The 24270-nt window shown below is 37.6% G+C and overlaps 1 protein-coding gene across 5 annotated transcripts in view; it reads right to left on the bottom strand.

Moving 5' to 3' along the window:
- FAF1 (Fas associated factor 1) overlaps positions 1–24270 on the bottom strand; it is a 159924-nt gene that overhangs the window by 21700 nt on the left and 113954 nt on the right. For all 5 annotated transcript variants that reach the window (XM_085586271.1, XM_085586272.1, XM_085586273.1 and 2 more), the window contains 4 exons: positions 13305–13441; positions 10757–10845; positions 1395–1475; positions 992–1069 (listed from right to left, as the gene is read on the bottom strand). In XM_085586271.1, the coding sequence (XP_085442397.1) occupies positions 992–1069; positions 1395–1475; positions 10757–10845; positions 13305–13441 (385 nt within the window). The remainder of the gene's footprint in view (positions 1–991; positions 1070–1394; positions 1476–10756; positions 10846–13304; positions 13442–24270) is intronic.

Genomic DNA, 24270 nt, shown 5'->3' with positions numbered 1-24270 from the left:
AAGCAAACAGATCCTATTATTTTCATTACTGCATTACTGCACTCTGCATTAAAACAGGGAAGCCCAGGTATATTTTAGTAACATGGGCAGTGCTGCAGTCTTTGCATAAGAAAACCATTTCCAGAAGGCCAAGGTATTAGAAAAGGCTCAGGAGCAGATATAATGAAGCAGAAATAATTATTGTTTCTATGCATGCAAAATAACTTAGAAAAGAAAAACACATTTCTTGCTTGAGCCTGAGTGTGAGCTGATCTCCTGCTGCAGTGGATTCATGTTCAGCTGCTATTAACCTCACAGAATTTCTATCTCACAACCAGTCTAGACCCCAAAAGAGGTTGCAGGAGCCATCTCTGAGAGCCACTGGAACTCTCAGCATTTACCAAATTGAGAGAATCTACAAAATAACAGTTTGAGGAACAGAACTCTTCACAGCACAGGGTTTCTGTTTTCTTTCAGAGGCCTAGAAACATAAACCATTTGTTTAAACACAATTTTCATTCTAAGGAAGATTCCATAGAATACTGTTCAGAAATTTTTAAAAGTACCACAAATCTTAATTTCAAAATTCTGGCTTTTTCTTTTTTTTTTTTTTTTTTTTTGTAAGTGGACTGTCTCCCAAATTAAATTTGGTAACATGAAAGGGTTCCATGTTTTAAAAAAGAGTGGCTGCAGAAAAGAGGTTAGAGTCTCCCCAAGATTCCAGCATTTATGGAGCTCATTTCACAGATCTCCTGTGAGCAGGTCCATCCATCTAATATCTGGCTGTATCTGAGACCCAGATGATAAAACAGAAAAGCTATTAAACAGCGGATGAAAATTATTTAGCTGCACTTTGTGTCACAGATATATAGTAAGAAATCAATAACAGTAAAGAAAATTGATCACACAAAAAGTATGCTTTGAACTGAAGTTGCAGTGTGTGCTGAATGAGTTTCAGTGCTCAAAAGCTTAATGAATTCATAAGGTTATCAGAAAAGGTAAAACATCCCACCTCACGCTCCTCCTCCTGCTCCTTCCGGATTTGTTCCAGGCGAAACTGCTCTGCCATTTCTCTCTCTTGTGCTTCCCTCTAACAAACACAAAGTGCAAATCCACATCAGTATGTGATAAATACAAATACAAAGAAACTTCTCAATGTTTCCATAGAAATTAATATAAGAGAGAGGATATTTATTAAGCAATATATTCCATTATTAAATGAAGCCAGGATGGGTGTAACTAGAAGATGTAGTCAAGTCTAGTCCTAGTGACTTTATCTGGTACCACTCTACAACATGGAGCACTTTAGGATCTCATGTTCAGAGCACAAGTGAAGGCAGCAGTCCCCTGCAGCACAGAGCATTCCCAAACTCCAAAAGGGTCCCCATGCCATGGGTCTTTGCCCCTGCACACACCTTGGCTCTGTCAGCCTCCAGCGAGATGCGGTACGCTTCGTCCTGCTCTCTCTTCACATTTTCTCTGGCTTCACGTTCATCCTAAAGGTTAAATAAAACAAACATCAAATAGTGGACCAGTATGATAAGTATCTTCATGTTCCTCAGCACTCTTTAATCCCAGTGACTTCAACATCACCCGGCTACAGCTAGGAGAAACACATTCAGAGATGCCTCAAGGGTGACTGTGGCTTTAGAAATCCTGACTGCCTGAAGCTTTGATTCAGTTGCCAGGTAAGGGAATGAGTCCAGGCCCTGGCCTGAGGGCTGGATGAGGCACTCAGGCTCTGCACTGAGAGCCAGGGCAGGCACAGAGACCTGGGGAGGAGCAGCCTCCCGTGGAGGGGTCTCTGCAGGGGGGTATGGGCTGGAACTGGGGGGGGGATTTCCCTCCTGCACCCAACAGCTTGGATGGTTTTGTAACAGGGAAGTGTGGTTTAGATGTATACACTAAATTGGTGACTGGATTTTCATTGGCTCTCTACTCAGAGACAGGCTGGTCCTGACAGAGAAAGCCCAATCCCATGGTCCTTCCTGGGTCAAAAACCCCTCCAGCAGGGTCCATCCAGGGTCATGACTATCAAACATCATCCAGAAGCCTCAATTCACAGTGCTGACCATTATATAAAGATGGGAAAGTAGCAGGTCCTGCTCTGAAGTATCTAAAATGGACAGATGCCGGCAAGCAAGGAACAGGTTGCCATGCCAGCAAAAAGTATCTTATCAACAATCACAGCACAAAAAAATAAAGGTTTACTAAAAACATACAAATGACAAAGCCATGCATCATCCACACAGTGGAGGATCAAAGGCTGGATATCTCCAAAAGCTGGAATAACTGCACTGGGGTGATGTCAAATAAAGCAAAGTGTATAATCAATATCTTCATACTCTGCCTCTGAAGCAGAGACAGTGGCTGCTCCCCTGTGCTTACTTGTCTTACATCTCATAATCCCCCCCAGAGCCCTGCAGAGGCAGCACTGGTCCCTACAAAAATCAATAGGATTTAGCTGTGAGACTGCTGGGGGCTCAGCAGGGTCTTCCCTGCAGTTCCCAGTAACACAGCACCTGCACTGGGGCAATCGGTCCTGTGCTTCACAGAAATTAAAGTCTACTACCTCCTGCTTCTTGAAGAATTATGTAATCTTCCCATTCAGCTGCAACATTTATTCCACATAAAAGAATCATTTTGCTAAATGATCACTTTTCTCCTCAAAACACCACTATTTGGCAAAAACTCAATTCTGAATGGTAGGAGCTCATGCTAACTGTAATTATCACAACATACAAACATGTCAAGATATTCCTTAAAAAAACCCCTCTAATATCTCAGATGCAAACACAGGAGGAAAGGACAAACTGCAGGGAAAACTATACAACTTCCACTTGGAAAGTACCAAAATCTTTTCAGAGGAAATTCTTCTTCCTTACAGAAGACAGGACCCAAAGTCATTCTACAATCAGCGTGTTCTGAATTTCGCTCCAACATTTAGAAACCATCTTTATTCAGCAGAACCAAAACACAAGTAGAAGTAATTCTTGCAAAATGCAAAAAAGGACAATAACCTCCAAATAACCTTTTCCTTTCCTAGCTACACTGGACATTGAAAAGTTTTAGGTACTCTGCTCATGGAACTTGAACCTGATAACAAAAACTACCCTACATGAATATTCCATTTTTGAGATGAAGGGGCATTGAAGTAATTAAACAGCTCCCATTTTTATGTTTTCCAAATATGAGGAAAGCTTGTTGAGTACACTGAAGTTTTCCCAATTCTTCTCATAGATGGAACATAGCAGTAAAGAAAAAATATTTTGTGCTATTTCTACTGAGACTTTTCATAAACATACTGAAAATTTATCTTATAATAGTGAGAACCAAAATAACCTTTCCAAATCAGCTCACTAAAGGAAGATGACTTCAGGTTATCTGCCAGAGGACAAGCCCTTAAAAAATATTTAGAATTATTTCAGATAGAACTTATTCAACGTTCATGTTTTTGACTCCATGTATCACACCTAAATCCACAAACCAAATTTCAAAGGCCACACAAGTCCAGTAATGCCCAAAAGAGCTTTGAAAGATTAGATACAACTCTTGCAATTACAGGCTCTTCTCCATCAAAGATTGCTAGCAACTATGATAGAGTTACTGTAGTTTATAAAAAAATAAAATTTAAAAAATTACTGGTTCTATAGATTCTACAACCAGAACTGAAATATGAATTCCAGGCATTAAAAAAAAGTTAAAATGCTTTCTTCCCTATTCACTGCAGTTATCATCATGCTAGAAGTGGATTATGAAAAAGATGTCAGGAATGTGAAGAATTACCACGCATGACTGCCTGGTCCTCATAGAAATATGTGAGCCACATCTAAAAGTAAGTGACCATGCCACTGAGCCCTACACCTCATTGAAATAATACTTCTTACTGAAACAGACCTTAAAAACAAAGCTGGTTTCCAGAGATCTTTGGGTAAGCAGCAGATGTAATCCTGCAATGCCTCTTTGTACCTGCTTCTGTGTTAATACTCCTGCTTGCTAACACTGCTCACACTGAACAGGAACCAACCCCTCCACAGATTTTACGGCTAAATTGTGGTATTGTCTGGTTCAGAGTTACACCTTGGACAAATTTTAAACATTAGACAAAGCAGTTCTCCCTTTTGTAATGCAGTTTCTTATTTTAGTAATCTCTTCCTCTAGTGAGGAATGAGGATGCTTCACCAGAAAGCAACAAAAGAAAACTCACAGTGGTGACAGGAAAAGTTGAAGAAAATATTTTGCAGAGAATCTTCCACTGCACTAACAAAGAACATGTCAAGAGTAGTCATGCCACTTATAATTAATACAAAAAAATTCAGAAGTGTTATTCATTAATAAAATTTGAGGCAGCTGACAACTGTTAGACTCTACATAAATTGCAGTCACTATTGACTGAACATCATTAAATGCATCTTCACAGTGCTTCTGCAATGAAGGCAGAACTGGCACCTTACTTATTCAAGAAATCAAAGTATAAACAGACATGGCTTATCCTGGGTCACTTAAAAAGCCTTCATCAGAAACAGTGGAATTCCACAGCAGTGACTGAAGGCTGGTGTGAATGCAAACCATACACATCCCAAAGGTTTGGGGCTTGAGACAAGGGGACAACACTCCTTTGCACCTAAAAAGGGGAGAAGTCACAGATTTCTTCTTTCTTGTTTTGACAATGAGACAATGGGAGGACATACATTCAATGGAAGGTTGGAAATCTGAAAAAAATAGCTTCTATTCACAGAATGCATTCTTCAGCTATGACTTTGCTATTCTGCTTCTTAGAGATACAGTCAACCCAAAAATATCAAACACTTATGAAATAGCTACAATTGACCATGTAAACTTTTGTGGACCCTCTGGTCCATGACCAGAAAACCTTCCACTGAGGAAAAACTCACAGATAAAATTAAGAAGAATTTTAGGATAACCCTCTCATATAATTATTTCCTAAACTATTTGTTGAAGTTAATGCTGAAATACCTAGTGACAGGCATTTTCAGATGCAGGATGATGGGCAAATAGGGATTCTTGATTGAATTTAGGATAGCAGATTCTACAAGTTAAAAATATTCCACTTTTTGAATGGGATATTTTGCTGGAAAAGTCAGCATTGGCCCTTCTGGGCTTTTTTTTCCTTATTTATCATTGTCTCTTCTGAAGGTAGGATTTAATTATTTAACTCCAGGAATCAGATTTGCACCTGATTTGTCTCAGAGAGCTGTGTTTTATTATTGCCCACTGCCCTTTGGGACCAGTTCTACTGTGAAGTAAAAGCGGATGAGACAGAACTTGAGAAGATAACCAGGAGCAGAAGACATTTCTCATATCTCAGTGAGGCAAGGGCTATTACAAGAAAGAAAGAAAGAAAAAAGTGTATTTCCAAATGCTGAATGCCCATCTGAAAGACAGTTCATTTCACTGAACTACTCCTGAAATTAAAATCTGCAAATGCTTAAGGCTATTCATGGGAGCGTTAAAAGAGAAACACCCCTTTGTCCAAACAAACCAGTGCAAGAAAGGCATTAATTTGACTCACTAAGATGACAGACTTGCACATTGTATAACTTAAACATACATGATGGGGAATATAGGGCAGGAAAAAGTGCACACAGAATGTGTTGGGTGTATGGGAATGACCAGGACAAAGCAAATGGACGTTTTAGCGTGGCAGAACCACAGGAGGAGGCAGGATGGGGCAGGGTGAGGAGCAGAACAGCACAGAACCACCACAGGATCCTGCCTGTCCACACTGAAGGCTGAAAGCTCAGTTCCAGATATGGATTTTTCGGAATTAACTGAAGTGATAAGAAGAAAACCAACCTCAAAACTTTCAAAGAGTCCTGCAGTGTTTTTCTGGGGGAAAAGAGCCAGCCAGTCCTGAGACATCTGCCCAGCTGGGCTGAATATTCACTGACAAGTCTGGAGCCATCAACATGTACAGCCTAAAAGCCACAGGGACTGAACATATTTTATCCCCCTTCTTTCTTTCTTTCCTCTGCCATTGCCTTGCTCTTTGCCAAAGCTCTACCCATGCTGTGAACTCTTGAAGGCAGCACTTGCACCCACCGGGGTGTGTGCAGCCAAGTGCTCAATGGGAAGCCCAACGTTTGGGCTGCTATCATATTACAAACATAAAATCAGAAAATTTAATCAGATAAATTTTGATTACTGTAGTTTAATTAGTTATAACTAGTAATAATTAGTAAATGTGCTAATTAGATTTTTGAGGGGTTAAATCCCAATCTTCGCTAGACGCTTGTCATCACCATAATGTTTTTGCGCTTTGGAATTTAATGAATTTCGTGTATTCTCATAATCTCTTGTTGTGTAAATACTATACACCACGATATACATGACAGTGTTAGATGGAACACAGATTATCCAAGGTTTCAGATGCCTGATTTCTAATGATTTACATCAGAGCTTCAGTCCTCAGCAGAAATTTCAGAGGTCTCTTGCAGAGCTCATGGAAGCCCTTCCCCTTCATTTGACAGCAGTGAGGCAGAAAAGGAGGAAAAGACATGGTGACACCAGGCTTCTCACAGCACAGCTATGGAAATATGACTTGGCCACTAAAGCCCCAAAATGCTCTGGCAAGGAAAACAGGAAAAGAATTTATGCTGCTGTTTTGGAGTTTTGGTTTTCCTTCAAGTGTTTTTTAAATCCCCATCCAGATATTGGTGAGGAAGGACCTATGTTTTCCTCAAGCTCTAGAATTATCTAGGAAAGAGATGTCACCCAAGAACAGAGAGGAAAGATGGTGACCATACAGGCCTACAGTTTTCTACAGCTTATCTTCAGTCAGAGTCTGATTACAGCAGTTTTTCCAGTTTAAAAATTCTTAAGTATCTCTCTTTTATGCTACAGACCCATGTGCTGGCAGACATAGTTTAAAGTGAATGAAAGGTTTCAAATGGTATTTGTAAAAATAAGAAGGCCTCTGAAGCAACTGTGGACATTACAATTCCATCTTGATGTCTAATCCAAGAGCAGGAGTGCCCGTGTTGCATAAGGACAAAAATAAACACGACCAGAGACCTACTGTTACTTAAATGTGGACAAGTTGGACCAGCTGTGTAACAGTCATTTCTTCTACAGTAATAAATGTTGACAGCAAAAATAAAAAATGCATTACTGAGGCATCATCAAATGAGCCCTGTCATTACATGGAAACTCCACCCTGTATAAGCTTGTCAAAAAGTGTTACTGTAATCCTTTGAGAAGCCTCCTCCTCAGGCAATGAAGAAAAAATGTTGAGGATCAGCCCAGAACAGGTGTGTTGTGCTGTAATGCCAGGATTTAATCACAGATCTCTTCACATTAGCCTCACAAAGGAACTAACTCAGATCTATTTGTGCCCATCACGCCACACTGATATGATTATTTAACTACCCAGTTAAAGCAAGCAAGCTCACAGGGTGTTTAAAAATGGACATTCCAGGGCGTAGAATATTTTACAACTATTGTTTTGCTAAGTCCAGCACCAGGCATTGACACTTAAGAGGAACTGATGCTCAAGAGGAACTGATACTACAATGCTCTTTTCAAAGTCAGTGCCTGAAAAATCTCTGTGCACACCTTGATTCACAGTGGGAAAGGCTGGTTATCCCTGCTCTGAGAGACCCTCTCTTGCTTACAGGAGGAACTCCTTGATGCCATTTATTCCCTCTGCAAAACCCCACTGCCTGAGCAGTAGCTGGGGTGTCAACTCCTGTAGTGGTGACCAGGGGAGCAAACTTGGTTAGAAAAAGGAAGTGTGTCCATCAGATGCAGAAAATCATTAGTGCAGCTGCAGAATAACTCTGCATACACAGCGTGAGGTTGGACTGCAGCCCCCAGACCTGACTGCACTGGGAAAGGTGGGGCTGTATCCTGGCCAAGAGGCTTCACTGGTGATGGTCACTGAGCCCACAGCTGAATTATCCATTGGCCTCTTATCAGAAGAGCCATGTGAGCACATCAAGTGTGCTGCTAATCCGATTTTGCTGCTTGTGGCTTCTTCTTACAGCAATTTTAGGAGCGAAATTATAAAACAGACACCTAGACTGTGTATGTACAATGGCACATCAACAGCATGGTCCAAAAGAGGCAGAAAGTTTCCAAGATGTCATCTGGCCAACACAGCAACAGCTCATGACTGACCCTGAACCTTGGAGAGGCAGGGAAAAGAATAAGACAGCAGGTTGATCTCCTTTGAGGGAGAGAAAACAGGTGCAGAAGTTACACGCCAGGACAGGCATGTTGGGTTACTATGAGTACATGTGTCCATTCCAATGTTTTTAAGGTATTTCTTTGGAGATTATGTAAGAGCACAACACACAAATCTAAAAATTAAAACCAATTGATAGTTAAAGTGATGGTAGTTTAGCACTTGACACTAAAAAAACGTGCAAGAGATTTGCCCTATTAAAATCTTATGAGGCTAAATTGGTAAATTTTACCAACACATGGATACAAAAGCACAAGATTTAGCTAAGCATATTATTATTACCAGCAGCTAATGAGGTGGCTCAGTCAGGTGAGTTAAGTTGAGCATCCCACCTTTACCCCCAGCAGATGCCCAGGGACAGGAGCTGCCTGTAGCTACAGCCAACATCAGCTGAACACCTGGACCAGCAGCTGGAGTGGTACCAGTCCTCCTGTACCCAAATAACCATCAGAGGGCACTGCAAAACACACTGTGCCAAACAGGATTATGCAATGGCTGTGCTGGAAGCTTTCAAGTGCATGAGAATTTCAGCTGCATAAACTCACTCATTACTAACTTCATGTACATTTACAAATGTTTCTAGTTCTGGTTCTTTCTCACACACACTTCTGTTTACAGCAATGCTACACTGATGACTCTTTTTAAAGCACAAAAGAATTTTCTGCTTATCTTCTTGTGGTTTTATGATGACTTAGAGTTGCTACTAAGAAAACAGTAACAGAAACCGGACTCTGTATCCTGTTTGCTATTGTAATATTTGGGAAAAAATTGCACCAACTGCAGTAAGATCTTAAAAAAGAAAAGGTGTTGATGTTTGAACACTTGAAGTTGTCAAGTACAAGGCTTATGAGAAAGATACATGTTACGTAGCTAACCACAAAAAGGCAATATTTTGTTCTCAGGCTGAAGCCATCTATTGAGTACAGATTGCTTGTCAAATACTCCCTCTCTGGAATAGTAATTTCATAAAGCAAGGTTGTTTTTTGTTTTGAAAACTTCCTGCTTCAAAGGAAAAGTGTCTTGAGATCACCTTTTCATTGTGCTTGTAACGAGTGGAGCCAAGGTGTAAGTAAATATCCTACTTGTGTATAGAAACCATAGTGTCTGGAAAGCTGCCCCCGAAGTTTATGAAATTTTCCATCACTTTTCTGAATGTCAAAGTGTGTTAGAAAAAGCTCCTGTTGGGGAAGAAATGCCATCAGTGCTTTCAGTGACAGAAAAAAGAAAGACTACAGAAGACTTGGACAAAGGTAGATTTTGGAGAAATGTATAAAATTCAATTTTCCATTCTCCCTAGTTAGGTAGAGCACTTGGAGAAAGAAGTCAGGAGACAACAAACCCATGTGGGGAGTGGACTGTCACCGTCACTGCTCTTGGCTGTCCAGGGAAGGACAAAGAGCAGCCCAGGACAGGAGCCAGTTCTTGGTTCTGGGTCCAGTCCGGTGTCCTGCTCCTCACTCTGTTCCAATCCTATCACTTCTAGTTTCTTCTCCTATCCCTTGTTTGCTCTTATCTCTCCAAATTTATATGCTTCTGTTTCCCTCTGTTTTCTTCCTTTTTATCAGCTTTTAAAGTTTTTAAGTCTGAAATTCTCTTGGAACTCATCTGTGATGTAAATTTCACCCTCTTACTAAAGCATTATAAAACTCCCAGACTTAAGACACTCCTGTTAAAATGCAATTAAAAATCAGTTATATTGTGCCTTGGATTTTTGTTGTAACCCTTATATTTAAATGTGTGTTCAGTATTAATAAAATTGAAGTCAATTTCTTTACCAATGAATTACAGGTAGCATAAATAAAGAAGAAAAAGTGAATGACACATATTGTGCAGATAATGTGCCTTCATATTTATAGTCAATAAATCTGGTACTAATGAGATACAAGATTTAAATGTGAAGAACGTGTTTTGTGAATTATTGTCAATCAATGTCTATACAACAGGATAAAGAATAATCTTGAATGGCAACACACCTATTATTATAAATTCCTAAGAACTTCACTACTTAAAAAATGTCACTCTTAATTTACAGAGTAACAGATAAAGATCTTTCAGCTGCGTAACTCACTTTGTCTGCTTCTGTGTAATTGAAACACTGGTTTTGAGAAGTCTTATCATCATTTATGCATTCTGCATCATTCTGAGTTGTGGCTCAGTACTGGTGTACTGGTTAAAGTTGGTTTCAGCCCCCTTCTAAACAGACACATTTAAGACATATTAATTTATTTTTGTTTTCTACCTATGACTTGGAGCTGGTCAGTGGCAAAAAATCTGATAATTTTCCTTGCATATTAAGCATATAGATCACATTAAGCTCTATAATATCACTGTAATGCACTATGTGACTATGTTCAGAAAAAGAAAAGATACTGAAAATGACGAGACCAAAAAGGAGGAGTTCCGAGAGACCCAAATACACAAAGGAGACTTTACTTTTTTAATTTCTGACAATGGAAGAGACACTAAAATAAATCATGCCCAACTCCTCTGGCTAAAGAAACATCTGGTTAATTGACATCCCCAGTGATTAGTGGAGGCCAGGAGGTATCTGCAGCCACTTTCAGTGCTCACCTCATCCTTTATGTCTTCCTGCTGCTGGGCACTGAAGATCTCCATTGCAGCCATCAGCCTCATCATCAGCTCATCCACTGTTGTGTTACCTAGCAACAAAGAAAGATAGCTGAACTTCACTTCATTAAAGTTATTAAACAAAAAAGAAGTAATTTCAGAATTAATCCATAAGAAATAGCCAGATTAAAAAAAAAAAAAAGAAGACAAGAGTAGAAAATGCAAATATCTCAGTAGAATGCATTCAGTTCACTTTTTTACTGAAAATTCAGAATTATTTTTACAAAGGTTGATCACAGGTTAAAACTTCAGGTGGTGCAAATCTGAACAATTGCTTTTATGCTTGCATAAATTAACTCTATTTTGTCTTTTAGTCACTGATGTTAAAGGCAAGCAGTAGATCTGGGACTCCCTTATGTAAAATTGATTTTACAGATTTAGAATTCCCAGAGAGACCAAAGCAACTGCTCAGGCAGGCAACACAAGGTAGGATGTTGGCAGCAGCATCCAAGTGGATTGGTTTAAAACAATGGAAAACCCACAATACAATGATTGAATGGATATGATGAAATATATCCACATTTTATTTGGATATAACTAGCAATAAAATTTCAAATACTGTATTTTCTTCAGTCTAACTACTTCTCAAAAAACTTACAAAGCTACTGAAGTGAAAAATTCTGTCATCCATGTGTGAATCATGAAATAGAACACATACATGAGGAAACAGATACCTCCCCAGCTTTTCCTTCCAGTGTGCCCCCAGTCTCCATTAAGACTGAAAGATAATTTCCTACTAAGATGCATTCTTTGGTGTCTCTTTCTAAACTGAAGACTAGACTACCCATTAAAGCCACTTGTCATAGTAGTTGAAAGGTCCTAAACCATAAGAAATGGTCAAAAACTATGAAGTGTTAATATCTGCCAGCCTAAACAGCTGTTAGACCCGAGCAGAACAAGTACCACTAAAGAAAACAAGACTGTCCCCATAGTTTCCCACCCCAGGAAAAAAATAAAATTCAAAAGCAAACTAAGACAGTCTGCATTTCAATAAATGCCACCAGGGTCTTAGGTTTCTATATAGTTGTATCTCTTCTGTCAACATGCCTTCTCACCCAGCCCTGAAAGGCCCTCATTGTTCCCATTTCTAACATTTGCTACCTTAGCAGAAAATGTTATCCCACATGCTACAACATGCAGGATTTCAGAGACTACCATTCATTGAGGCAGTATTGTTAAAAGATACCAGTGTCCCCATTCCTGGGAAAATAACAAGCAGAGATTGTGTGATTTTTGTTAAAGGATGAATTTAAGTAAGGCTACAATAGGTGATTGTTTTAGTTTAGTTCAAAAGATCACAGAAAACCTGACAGATCATTAAAACTTAACACATACAATTAAATAATCTGGATTATTTTTAATATAAAGCTGCATTGTATTATAACTTTGAATTGTTGCTAAAGCTGTTAAGTAATTTAAGTCAGTAGCACCACTGACATCAGCGGGATGGCAAAGGTTCTGAACTGTACTGCAGAGTCAGAAAACTGACCTATTTATAAGACTATTCCTATGAAATAACCTAAGAAACTTATGAAATAGGTTTTATAAGTTACAGGCATGAATTAGTGTTGTGCTGTACCTTGCACTGAGGAGAAAAAATCCATGCAAAAATTAACCATTTTGTCCACAGGAAGGAACACTGCAGATTCCTCAAGTAAATTATTAATCCCAGATGCATAAAGAAACACTAATGCTTGTCCGCAAAAGGCAGCATTTCCTGAGGCTGAACTTCCTCAAGAAAATGAGATTACAATAAAGATTGCCAGATATAAGCAATAAAAAAATGAGGACACAGTGTCATGAAGGCAAACTTGTGGAGAAAGCAGAAGAAATGAGAGGCAGCCATTCTTTGATGTGCTCTAATTTGAAGAGTTACTGAGAACAGCAGTCAGAGGGCAACACTCCACATCTAAGTCATCTTGTTGTCAGTGAAATCAGAGGAATGGTTACACCAGAAAAAACTCCTCATGTAAACCAGAAAGCTTCATTTATGTGAAATTATATTAGGAACTTCAATCTTGACCTGATGTGGGGGTCTTGATGCTGCAGGCAGGTCTGGAAAAGCAACTCATGTCCAAATATTAGCAAGAGGAGCCCAGGTATTAACAATGAACTGCACACAAAGAATCAAATGCATTCTGGCACTGTGCAGAAGTGCAGCCAAGATCTTTTGGAAATCAAGAATGTATCAGGATATAAATTTGGAAAACTAAGTGTAGCTCCTTATTTAGGAAATTAAGCTTCCACTTAAAAAAAAAAAAAAAAAAAAGAAAAGCATAAACTATAATTCTACTACAGTCATGGCAACCCAATTTCTAACACCATGTTATTTAATACATTTATGAGTAGTAGATAATTATACCCTGGCAACTTAAAGTGTGTTTTGTGTAATAAATTAATATTCTGGACATCTTAAAAGAGAAACAGCAAAGACCTCTTGTAACAGTTTCAATACTCACATAAAGAATTCCTGTAATATAAAGAACTGTACCTTGTATTACATTCAACACTTCATTAGATGATCGTTTTCCCATAATAATAAGGAAAAGTGGAAACTGGTCTGTCTTCTGAGTTCGAATGGTTTGGGCTACAACACTCCCAAAATGTCTAGTGCACATCGTCAGAAACCTTGCGGGGGAAGAAATAAATAGTTAACATTGTAGGGGATTTTTTGAAGTTAAGTTTAAAAAATAATGATACTAAATTCAGCAGTTTAACTGCATGTTACCTACTCTATAACACATTCTGCATTCAGTTCTAGAGCTCTTTATCTCTTTTTATCACTAAGTTATTATAATATTTACAAACATGATAGGGTCCAGGTTATCTAAATTAAAACAATTAACAATTGCTTGAGACAGTGATTTATTTAATGGAGAATTCCATTTCCTGTTACACTATGTGAAGACTATAATTCAAAACTACTCCCCAAAATAATAATGCTGAATAAATTGTTCAAAACTTCTAAAGAGAAACTAAGTAGAGCAACAATGTAATAAACATGGTGAAGTATAAAAATAGTAAATTTCATACAAAAGCATAATTTAATAATGAAAGAAATTGGTTTAATCAGTCAGAGAATGAAAACATGGTACTTCAGAATTGTATTTTCTTTTGTACTAGTGCCCTGCCAGTGACATACTTAGCAGTGTGGTCTAAAAAACAATAATTCTAAGCTTTTGACCAAAAAAAGCTCTTAGATATTAGCATACAGAAGTCTAACATTAGTATTCTTAACACGATCTTGAATAAATGAAAAAACTGATAAAGCTTTTCTCTTCCATTAAAGGACTGTTTGAAATTAGCATTTCTTTCAAGAGAAAAGGGTAGCTTATGATATGTTTTCAGATCTGATGGTAAAAAGTAAATGTCATAATAATAATGAATTATGAAAGACCAAATGCAAATATAGAATGCTTTAATAAGATCCAATTTAATAAAGTCTGTAAAAATAATGGACTTTTAATAACACGGGTCACAAAAGGCAAAACAGTGGAAATTCTGAGGACTAGCCACTGGTACAGGCTTATTAATTCTTAATTATGTTCATGAAAGGCAACTTAAATCATGTGTTTTCTTATGCCTTATGATAATATTTTAGGTAACAACTACTCTGAAATGTATGCTCTAACTGAAGAGCAAAGTCCCATTGTCACATGCATTAGAAGCCAAATCTATTTGAAAAGACAAACTACATTAAAATGTCAAGTGCTCCAAGTAATTTCTTCTCAAAGATACTGAAAAGATTCAAAATTGTGATTTTTTAAATCAATATATATACTGTATCCAATAAAATGGTTAAAATTGATAAATCTGAGAAGTACAGCATTTGGCTTATTTGAGGCCTCTGAAGTACTAAAAAAAATCTCTCCTTAGAGAGAATTTGTCTATGGCTGTAGTTGGATGGAAGGCAATGGGTGGGGGTGGCAAGCAAGTATTTCAAAGCCATAATAAGTGTTACTCCCTGATTCTCTGTATTTTTCAACTCAGAACAATCAGACACAAAGAAGACATCAAAAAGCTGAACAAACTCTGCTATATCAGAAACAGCGACACCAACACGTAACATCTGGTGAGGATAAAACAGCATCTGTAAAGTCTGGACATATCAACTCTTCAGATAAATAATGGCTTTTGATGTTTTCCTTTCAAGGTGGGAACAGGTAAGTGAAATGTTGGCCTCACAGCAGTCAGTGGTGATCCTCCACAGCAAAATTACTTATGTGAGTTCAAGGTTTCACTCCTGGAAGCAATAAAGACAGTGGACAACTGAACTGAATTCCTAAATTTGTGTATTAAAACTGTCTAACAGCCTTCAACACAGCACAGAAGAAAAGCACTCAAGTTTCATGAAAAATCAAAATATTTAACTGGAAGTGAAGAAGTGCTGTAGAGAACAATGAGAGAAGGAACAAAACTAAAGAGACTCCTACAGTCCTGATTGTACTAGTCAAAGGTGCTGATTTATTAATTTTTTTTAAAGTTTTTATTTTTGTATTTAGTCAACAAATAACTCAGTCCCAAATTATGCTTTTACAGGTACAGGTTTTGCAAGCAGTGAATTCTGAATGAAGAATATTTTTTTTCCTTCTTTTCTGCCTTTCCTGATTTTGTATTCTTAGACCTTTTTACTTTCAGATTCATAGCCAGAAAAAAGGGATCCCCTTTTTTCTCTAAAAATCCCCTCTGTGCTAATATTTACTGCTAGAAGTGAGCAGGACCAAAACAACTTGAGGCAATAACCAGTATCTTACTCTGTACATCATTTATAAGGGATTTTCTTACTTTCATCTAAACAGAAGTGTGCCAGATCTCTCAGTGGCATCTCCAGAGCTGCCAAAAAAAGTGCCTGTGGAGTCCATCAAAGAGACAGATGTCACTCCAGGGAAAAGGGTTTTCCACAGCATTGGATTACTGTGATCTCCCACCAACAGTGGAAATAGAGGAATGCTGCCAGAAAGGAAGGGCAAACAGCATCCTACTAGTCCTTTTATTTTGAAATTACAAGAATGTTCAAGGAGGGAGCAGGAGAAAGGCAAAAAAAAACGTTTTATAAAGTAAAAATTCATTTAAAAATAACCTCAAAAGTTACAAGAAAAAAGTTTCATCAATAAAAGTTCCAGTTCTGGCAAGCAGCACCATTTCTTTCATGGCTCAGTAGCAATGAAACCAGCAGTTACAGCTACAGAATAAACATGGACACTGACCATGGCTTGACAAATACCGAAACAAGTTAAAAAATGTAGAAACTATTGAAGTTTTTTAATAGATTGAACAGGTATTAATGCTTAGACATAGTTCACTTTATAGTTAAAAGTGGCACTAAGGAAAAATTATTCTGGTGCCATGAAGATGTTGACTGGGGGAGTTGCTGATGCCTGCACAGTAATTATCCCCCCACATGCACCTTGAGACAACCTGTGTGAGGAGTTATCATCTTTGGAGCTCATGAGTGTTCCAAAGAAGAATGTTACCATTTCCTACCAGCTAATATGTGAGGCTTTATATTAAAATACACTCCTGGCATAGCTTTTTGTATTAATTTAAAAATCATTTTTATTAATGTAGTAACTTACTTAATATTACTTTAAAATAAGGTCCTGGAATGCAATTATGACAAAATAATAGCTTTAAAATCTACTAAAAAAAGTTTTATATCTTACTGGTTCTCAAACCCAAAAGAAATACTTATTACAACTTAAGTCTCAAGGCTGTACTCTATCATAGCTTCTGATCTCAAATATGCTATGTAGCACTCTGTAGTAATAATTTGTTTCTGTGGCAGCTTTTAATTTTTAATAACAAAATTGGGCATTTCTGGCCAAAGTGATGGTCATCAAAAGAGCTGATCTCAGAGCTCAACATTATTTGATATCTGGAAAAAAGCTATGATGGTAAATACTTTGGAAAAAGGTCAATATTCCTTTAGTATTTCTGTTTAAACAATTTGGTAAGTTAGGACCATCTCTGGTGCCTAGCTCCTGACAGGGACAAGGCAGAGGCACTGCTTGGCTTTGAACAGTCGTGTTGTATTTACCAATGTGAACTCCTTCAAAGCCACTCCTACTCCTGCCTAGTAGAGAAAAAAATCCACAAAGAAATGAAGAACTGGAGAGGAGTTAAAGGAAGAACTTAATGAAGAATTGAGGATTCTGAGCAATGAGAGTTCTCTGCATCTCCTTTAAAAACCACAGCACAGAGCAGCAGTTCTCCCTGCTGCCCTTGGCCCTGATGCAGCAGGACTCCAGAGGAGCAGAGGAATTCAGTATCCCTTGTCTTTCCATGCAGAAAAGTGCCATCAGCACTGAGAGACATGGACACCACCCACCAGTCACCACTGAAACCAAATACTCACCACTCAGTGCCTGTCCTCCTTCTGATCCCCAATTTCTGAGGTTGAATAGCTCTCCATATATCCCCAAATTTATCTACTTTCTCAAGGCATTATGAATAAACCTCAAGCAATCAACACAGTGGTAGAAAGAGCAACTAAACCTAAAATGTTAACTCGAGCTGGTTTATATTAGCAAAACAGACCTGCAGAAGAAAACCAAATCAGAGCAGGTTGCATCTTGCACACTGTAGTGTGTTCCTGGAATGTGCAGAGGGAGACTCGGTGCTATATTTTGAATGTTTTTTGCATGTCAAAAAATAAAAAAATTCAAAGCTCTTGTTGGCTTTTGCTTTTCTTACTCTCTCCCCAGCACCTTAATGTTATTTAACAATTGTATTAGCAAATGTCTAGTGCACTCAAGGTCAAATTCTCCTTCACAAAGAGAGAACTCAGCTCTCAAATGTACGGAAAAATGCATTAAAAGAAATACTAAAACATTCACAGTATTTTAGATCTTCATAGTATTCATAGTATTTTAGATTTTCTTTACTTTCTGTATCAGTAGAAGTAACAAAGATTTGGTTATTTGTCGCAGTCTTACTCATACAAATTCCTGAAGTTATTTTTTGTTTTTATGCACCTAAGGGAAAACTTTGGAAAAGTTTCCTCCTACAATGAGGCCTTTGGCACATGGTACCCAAGATACTTTTTGGAAAGCATTTTTTAACAGAACAGAAAAGGCTGCACTGGAGATGGTTTTTGCTGTATGTTCTTAGCCTAAAGTACTCCTCAAAAAGCAGCGGCTGCAGAAAATCTGACAATCTCTTCTAAAATACCTATTCCCTTTCAGAACACAAAGAGGATGACTTTGGGCCAAAAAAAGTGTGATTTATTTATGACTTGATTATTCCTAAAGCCAACTTAAACAGCCTTTCACATTTCAGAAATGGATTTGGAAAAAAAGTAACTTCTTTATGGAGCATGAAGAAAACAATTATGAATATTAAATATGCAAAGTTTCTGATTATTTTTAATCATAATTATATAATGTGCAAAGTCAACATAAGACTCATTAAAATGTTAATGTAAAAATAACATTTTTGTATTAGGTATTTACATTTTTAAAAGAGTAAAAGCTGAGATCCTGAATTGGCATATTAAAATAATCTTGCTCTCCATAATACGGAATGCCTGCCTTACCCCCATGGGTAGGGTCATACCTCAAACACAAGGAGCAGCAGACACAAGGCACATTTTAAGATGTATACAGCAGCCTAAATCAAATTATGTGGGTATCACCTTCAGGATCCACATGCTAAACACCAGATTCAGATGTCAAAAAGCATTATTGTATCCACTTTATACAGAAGTAAAGCCTACATGAGTAGGTTATCTATCTCATCCTAAAACATGGAAGATCTGACTCCCACCCTGAAAGGTTCAACCAAATTAAATAAACACCTCACAACTCCATTCAGTCTCAACCACAGCCCTCTAGAAACCCTTTAGTCCATCCTTGGACACCAGGCAAAGTCACTGGTGAAAGTACAAATAAAATATACCTTGACCCTTTGCGAGAACCCTGCACAAAGAATGGAAGACACAAGGGGCACTTTCATCATCACTTATTACGTGTGTGATTTCCTAAGGAACGTTCAAGGCTTGCCACAGGTAGACTTAATATACATATTTAATAAAATCTAGACAAGAACAGACTGTGTTTAGTTACTTTACGGATGTTGGAGAAGCTACAAGCACATCTGAAGATAGAGAATTCAGATTAATCTTCACAACTCAAAGAATCATCCTGACAATTAAAATACAATTCTGTAAGGTCAATGAGAGTCTCCAAACTGGAGGAAAGACTGCACAAATACAGCAAAAGAAACAAGTAATAACAGAATACAAAAAGATTCTTCCTCAAAACAGTCCAACAAATCTGTCTTGACCACCTGTTCTTCTGCCTTCACCTCTTTTGCACAGGACGAAAAAAATTTATTTTTCACCTTTTCTGTTCAACAAGCTTAAGCAACTAGGTTGTAGTTTGAGTACAGTGGGATAGAACATTCTGAGATTTTGTTTTAGGGTGGGGACTTAAAACCTATTCTTACAAATCTATCAGTTTAATTAATCCTTGGGTTTAATAACCATTTTTCTCAAATGACCTTAAAACATTGCTAAAAGCATATAAACTGATGCACTGAAAATCTTGATAATATCAGAGAGGCTGCTTTCTATTTATAGTTGGCTATTATAGACATCCATATCTTCCTAATCACGACCAGACCAAATTGCATTCTCTGCTGATTTTTAGTTTTCCAAATTTGGACATTTTTAGATTACTAACATGAAATTACCTTGAAGCACATAAATATTTAAGCAGGGATAGTTTACCTTTTCTGGTTGGTGTATAATAAACAGTTTAACCATCATCTATATACAGGCTGTTTTGTTCTCCATCTAAAGAGACAATCACCTTTTATCCTTTTCCTTTTTTCCCTTTGTTTCAGTGCTATTAGGAAACTATTCACAAGTGCAACCCTGAACAATACTATGCAGTAATTATGACTAAATGACAAAGAGATGCGAACAATTACCGAGTCCATTTTGAAACCCTACCCTAATAAAGTCATTAGATGCTGCCCTTGCCATGAGCCTTCTAAAAGCTTCTGAAGTTACAAGAACACACGGCATTGTTCAGTAGGACAATTGCTGCTGGCAGAATGCAAACCTTGAGTTAAACCATGCTGCAAATTGATCTTGACATTCTGTTAAGACCGCCACTAAAATCAAAAGCAAAGGAGAAAAGGAGAAAATGAGCGGGTGGGATGTAATCATGGAACAGAAGGGTTCCCTCCTCACCTTCTTTCCTCTTCCTCCTCAAAACAAACCATACAGAAAATGACAAACTCGCCTGGTGTTTGAGAACCTTTATTTTTAAAACATTAATTAGACTTCTGACCTGTTTTTATTGACTGGCACTGTATTGCTATTAAAGTAAATTAAATAAAAAAATGCAGAATACAATAGAAAAGGTTTTCACACTGCTGTGTGAAACCTGTTAAGGATTTAGTGCCTAAAGAACACGTCCAACAGTTTTGCAAGCAACATATACAGAATCCGTGGTCACTCCTGAAGAGGCAGTGAAAAATTAACTCACCTCCTCCTGCTCTCACAGACCCCACACCTGCAATATATTTGCTGAAGGATCAAATGGGATTGGGGAGCTGGAGTAATATGGTCAACTGGTCTTCATCCAGGCATGCATCATTCAGTAGGTTAGAATTAAGGGTCAGCAACTGTGAATATGGCTAATCACTTGATGACGGAAATTGCAGGTGAAGACAACCTGCTGCTGAGAAGCACTTTAGTGAATTAACTCTTTCCTAAGCTTAAGCACAGTGAAAAACTATAATTTGAACATTAAAACTAACAAATGCCTGTCATCAGAACAAAACTGGCAACACCTTGAAATACAGTGCTCAAGGGCAATGATATCAAAAGCTAAAAAGCTGCTACAGATTTTTTGAGTCGCTGTCTTATGGTTTTGGCTTTGCTTAACAAACACCACGTGTGCTGGACAGCTCTTAATATTAAGCATTATCAGTGTTTGTAAATGCAGTGTGTACCAATATAAGGTATATGTGTGCATGTATATATATATATTTCCTGGATACAAATACATTAATGCCCATTAATGAATTAACAAATCCAGTTAGGCATGTGTTTGCACAAACATTCACAATGCTCATGCACATAATTGTATTAGAACAATGGTATTGAATGAACTCTGTGAAGTAAAAACTGCCAGAACTAGAGCAGCTCATCTGTGGCTCTCCTGCTTATCCATCCCAGAATCCCTCTGGAAAGCTGAGGAATTGCCCAGCCCAAGTGATGGCCCAGTGCAGGTGTGTGCTGCACTGGCCCATCGATGGCAGGACAGAGCTGCCAGCACCACTGCAGTCAAGCCCCACTGCCACTGCCCTGACACCTCCTCACAAAGGGCCATGGTAGCAATCTTCACTGCAAGCAATTGAGAGGAAACTATTTTTAAGCTCATGATTCACCTCAAATTTCCTGGAATATAACAAGAGTAAAGTTAGAGCTATATGTGTAGCTTTGTAGCCTTTTTCCTCCTTTGACAGGAACAGATCACAAGAATATTTCAAAGAGTTGCTCCCTAAACTGAAGTCTAAACTATAGGAGATAAGATTTCATGTCTATTCCTTAATTGTATTAAAAAATCACCATATTATTTTCCTAAATGAAGGATACTTATTTTATTTTCCTTTTCTTCTAATTTTATTATGATTAATGAATAAATTCATAATCACAGAACTTACTCAAAGTAACTGCTCCCTTCACTGCAAACCTGATGTCAGAGGCAATTAAAACCCATGGAAGCCAGAGCAAAACTTCCCCTCTGCATTAGATATAACTGTATTAATTAGAATAAACTGTATTAATTAGACTTCTCCTTCATTTTTACAAAGTAACAGTGCTGCATGGCTGCAGAAAGAAATATTTTAGTATCTGACTCCCAAAGTTGTAATGCCTATGCTCTTGCACTGCTGCTGGCAGGTACCCAGTCTGTTGGAATGGATATTGAAGATTGAGAGATTCCAGAAGAAACATGCTATTGTGCAGTAATGCAGGTTCTAAAGCACATTCCTGTATCAGTGTCAGATGACAAACACATTAAAAATTGGGGAAAATGACATGAATTTGGAGCTGGTTTTGTTCTACAGTGTTCAGGATGGACCCTCATTTCATTAATGAGAAGATGGGAAACAACTATTAGGACTAATTTTGGAATAGGATGACATTCATGGATCAAAACATTATGAATCTTTTTTTTGGCTTATATAAGGAAAGTCTTTATAGCTGTTTGAATTTACTCATGCCATTCCACAGTACTGAAACCATGTCTTTACTACTGAGGTGTCTCTGTTGACTGCTGTAAATCAAGTGGGCCTGATTCCTCTGCTGTCCCACCCTGGCTTTTCCAGCATTTTTACAATGCAATTGGAGGAGTATAAATGAATTGCTCTTGGGCTACACCAGTAGGCAAACCCCAGTTCCTCTTGTTGTTGCTGTTGTCTTCTCAGCATTCAAATAAAAGGCTACAATTAACTGTGTTCACAGGGATACAGAACAGAATGGGCTCCAAGACCACTGTCACTGAAGGGTAGTGATTGAACAGAGGGACTGAGCATTTATTTATGGGAATGCCCACAGTGCACTGGCACTTTCCAAAGGGAGAGGGAAGCATCATACCCCCTCTGAAGAAATCACAGTCTAAGGAGCAGGATGTGACACTAAACACAACTGAGAAATTATTCTAATTCGAGCCAGCATGACTTGTTTACCCCTTACTATTTTTTGACCTCACTGTTAATATGACAGTTTCTTTGTTGTTGTTAACAGAAAGCAAAAAAATGAAGGCTTAAAAACCCTATCGTCCAGCACAATCAGGGACTAAGTTCATTGAGAGCAGCTATAAAGCCTTAAACAAGCCCTTTATTTTGTGTTTTAAGAAGTGTCATAAGGAGTTAATAGGACACAGCTGTACAGGCTCTTTCTAACAAGCAGCTTCTGTCGCTTTGGTCACCACAGGTGTCTGTGTAACCTGCAAACTCTTATTACTAGTGTATCAAAGTTGTGCTACTTAATAGATTTCTTTAGTAAAACACAACAAAGCAATTACATGGCTGTTGATCGTTAGTCATAAAAAACCCCTCAAACACAGTTTTTCAAAAGAAACTACACTGCAATTTTTTGTCATTGTAAAATAAAAGAAACTAGAGAATTAAATAGAAGAGCAGACAATAGAACAGCAGGTAGTCAGCTGAACTTAGCCACTACAGATGGTTTAGAAATAGTGTTTCCTTCTACACCAACTTGTGGGATAAAAGAAAAGGAGGAGGCTCCTTACTGCCCATGAATGGCAATACCAAAAGACTTAAGCAACTTTCCAGTCTATGTATTTGGTCCTATGAAAGAACTTAGATGTTTCTTTTTCCTCTCACTTTTTTTTTTTCTTTTTCAGAAACTTTTAATCTGTTTTTGTAACTGCTTTTTTCCATAACCTTTACACTTCTCTAGAATAACTCTAACTAGAAACATTGCTGCTGATCCCTCCAATGACAAAATGCAGAAGGTCAAGTGAGGAATTCCTAAGAAACACAAAGGGTCATTTAAAAAGCACATTAGAAAAAGAGACTATTCCATTCTCCAAGGTCACTTCAGTAAAGAAATATTAACTATAATTCACATAGGGAAGACTAGAAATCCATAAATGCTCTATACTAACAATCCACACGAGAAAGAAACATAAATGGATAATTTTCCTTGCTCAATAATCACTGGAATTGTGTAAAGAAGTGGCAGCCTTATTCCAGGCCAAATGACTGTTGCACCTTTTGGTCAAAAATTAGAATAACTGTAATAATATGCATAAGATGTTATTCTGGCAAGACATGATCAGTCATCATCTGGGTAAATAAAGGTTATGAAATAAAGTCCAAGCTAGAGAACCAAACAACTATGATTTTTAGATGTTATAATAATAATAACAATAATAATAGCATTACTTTCAGTAGATCATGATCAACTGATAACTAAATAAGAGAGAGGCCTTAGTAAAACACTAAGAAAATCTGTAGGTTATCCTTTACTCATCAGCAAAATCATGGTCTCTCAGACATAAGATAGTTTTTATTATATCAAAACCAAAATATCTGAACATTCCTAAAGGAATGTTCTGTAAGAAAAATGTAATTCAAAAAAGTTCACATGAATTGCAAGTGTTCAACATTTTGCATAATCTGTTCTTAATACTAATTTATCACACAAATGTTATTTTTTAAATACGATTTTCATTAACAACAGTAGTTACTACCCCAGACAACTCTTATGCAGTTACATTTACATACACACAATTAATGCCATGTAATATTATGGCATTGCAATGCATAACTGTGAAGGTGTATGTTTGAATATTGAATCATGTTTGAAAAAAAAACTAAAAAAAGAAAGGAAATAATTCCTTCAATTACTTTTTCCTGCACAGGAATAAGAAGTCACTTTGTGATGAACACAAGGCCAGTCCAAATCTTAATGA

Source organism: Lonchura striata, chromosome 8 (assembly GCF_050655825.1).
Source record: "Lonchura striata isolate lonStrDom1 chromosome 8, ASM5065582v1, whole genome shotgun sequence".
NCBI lineage: Eukaryota > Metazoa > Chordata > Aves > Passeriformes > Estrildidae > Lonchura > Lonchura striata.
This window is presented reverse-complemented; position numbering and strand designations above follow the sequence as displayed.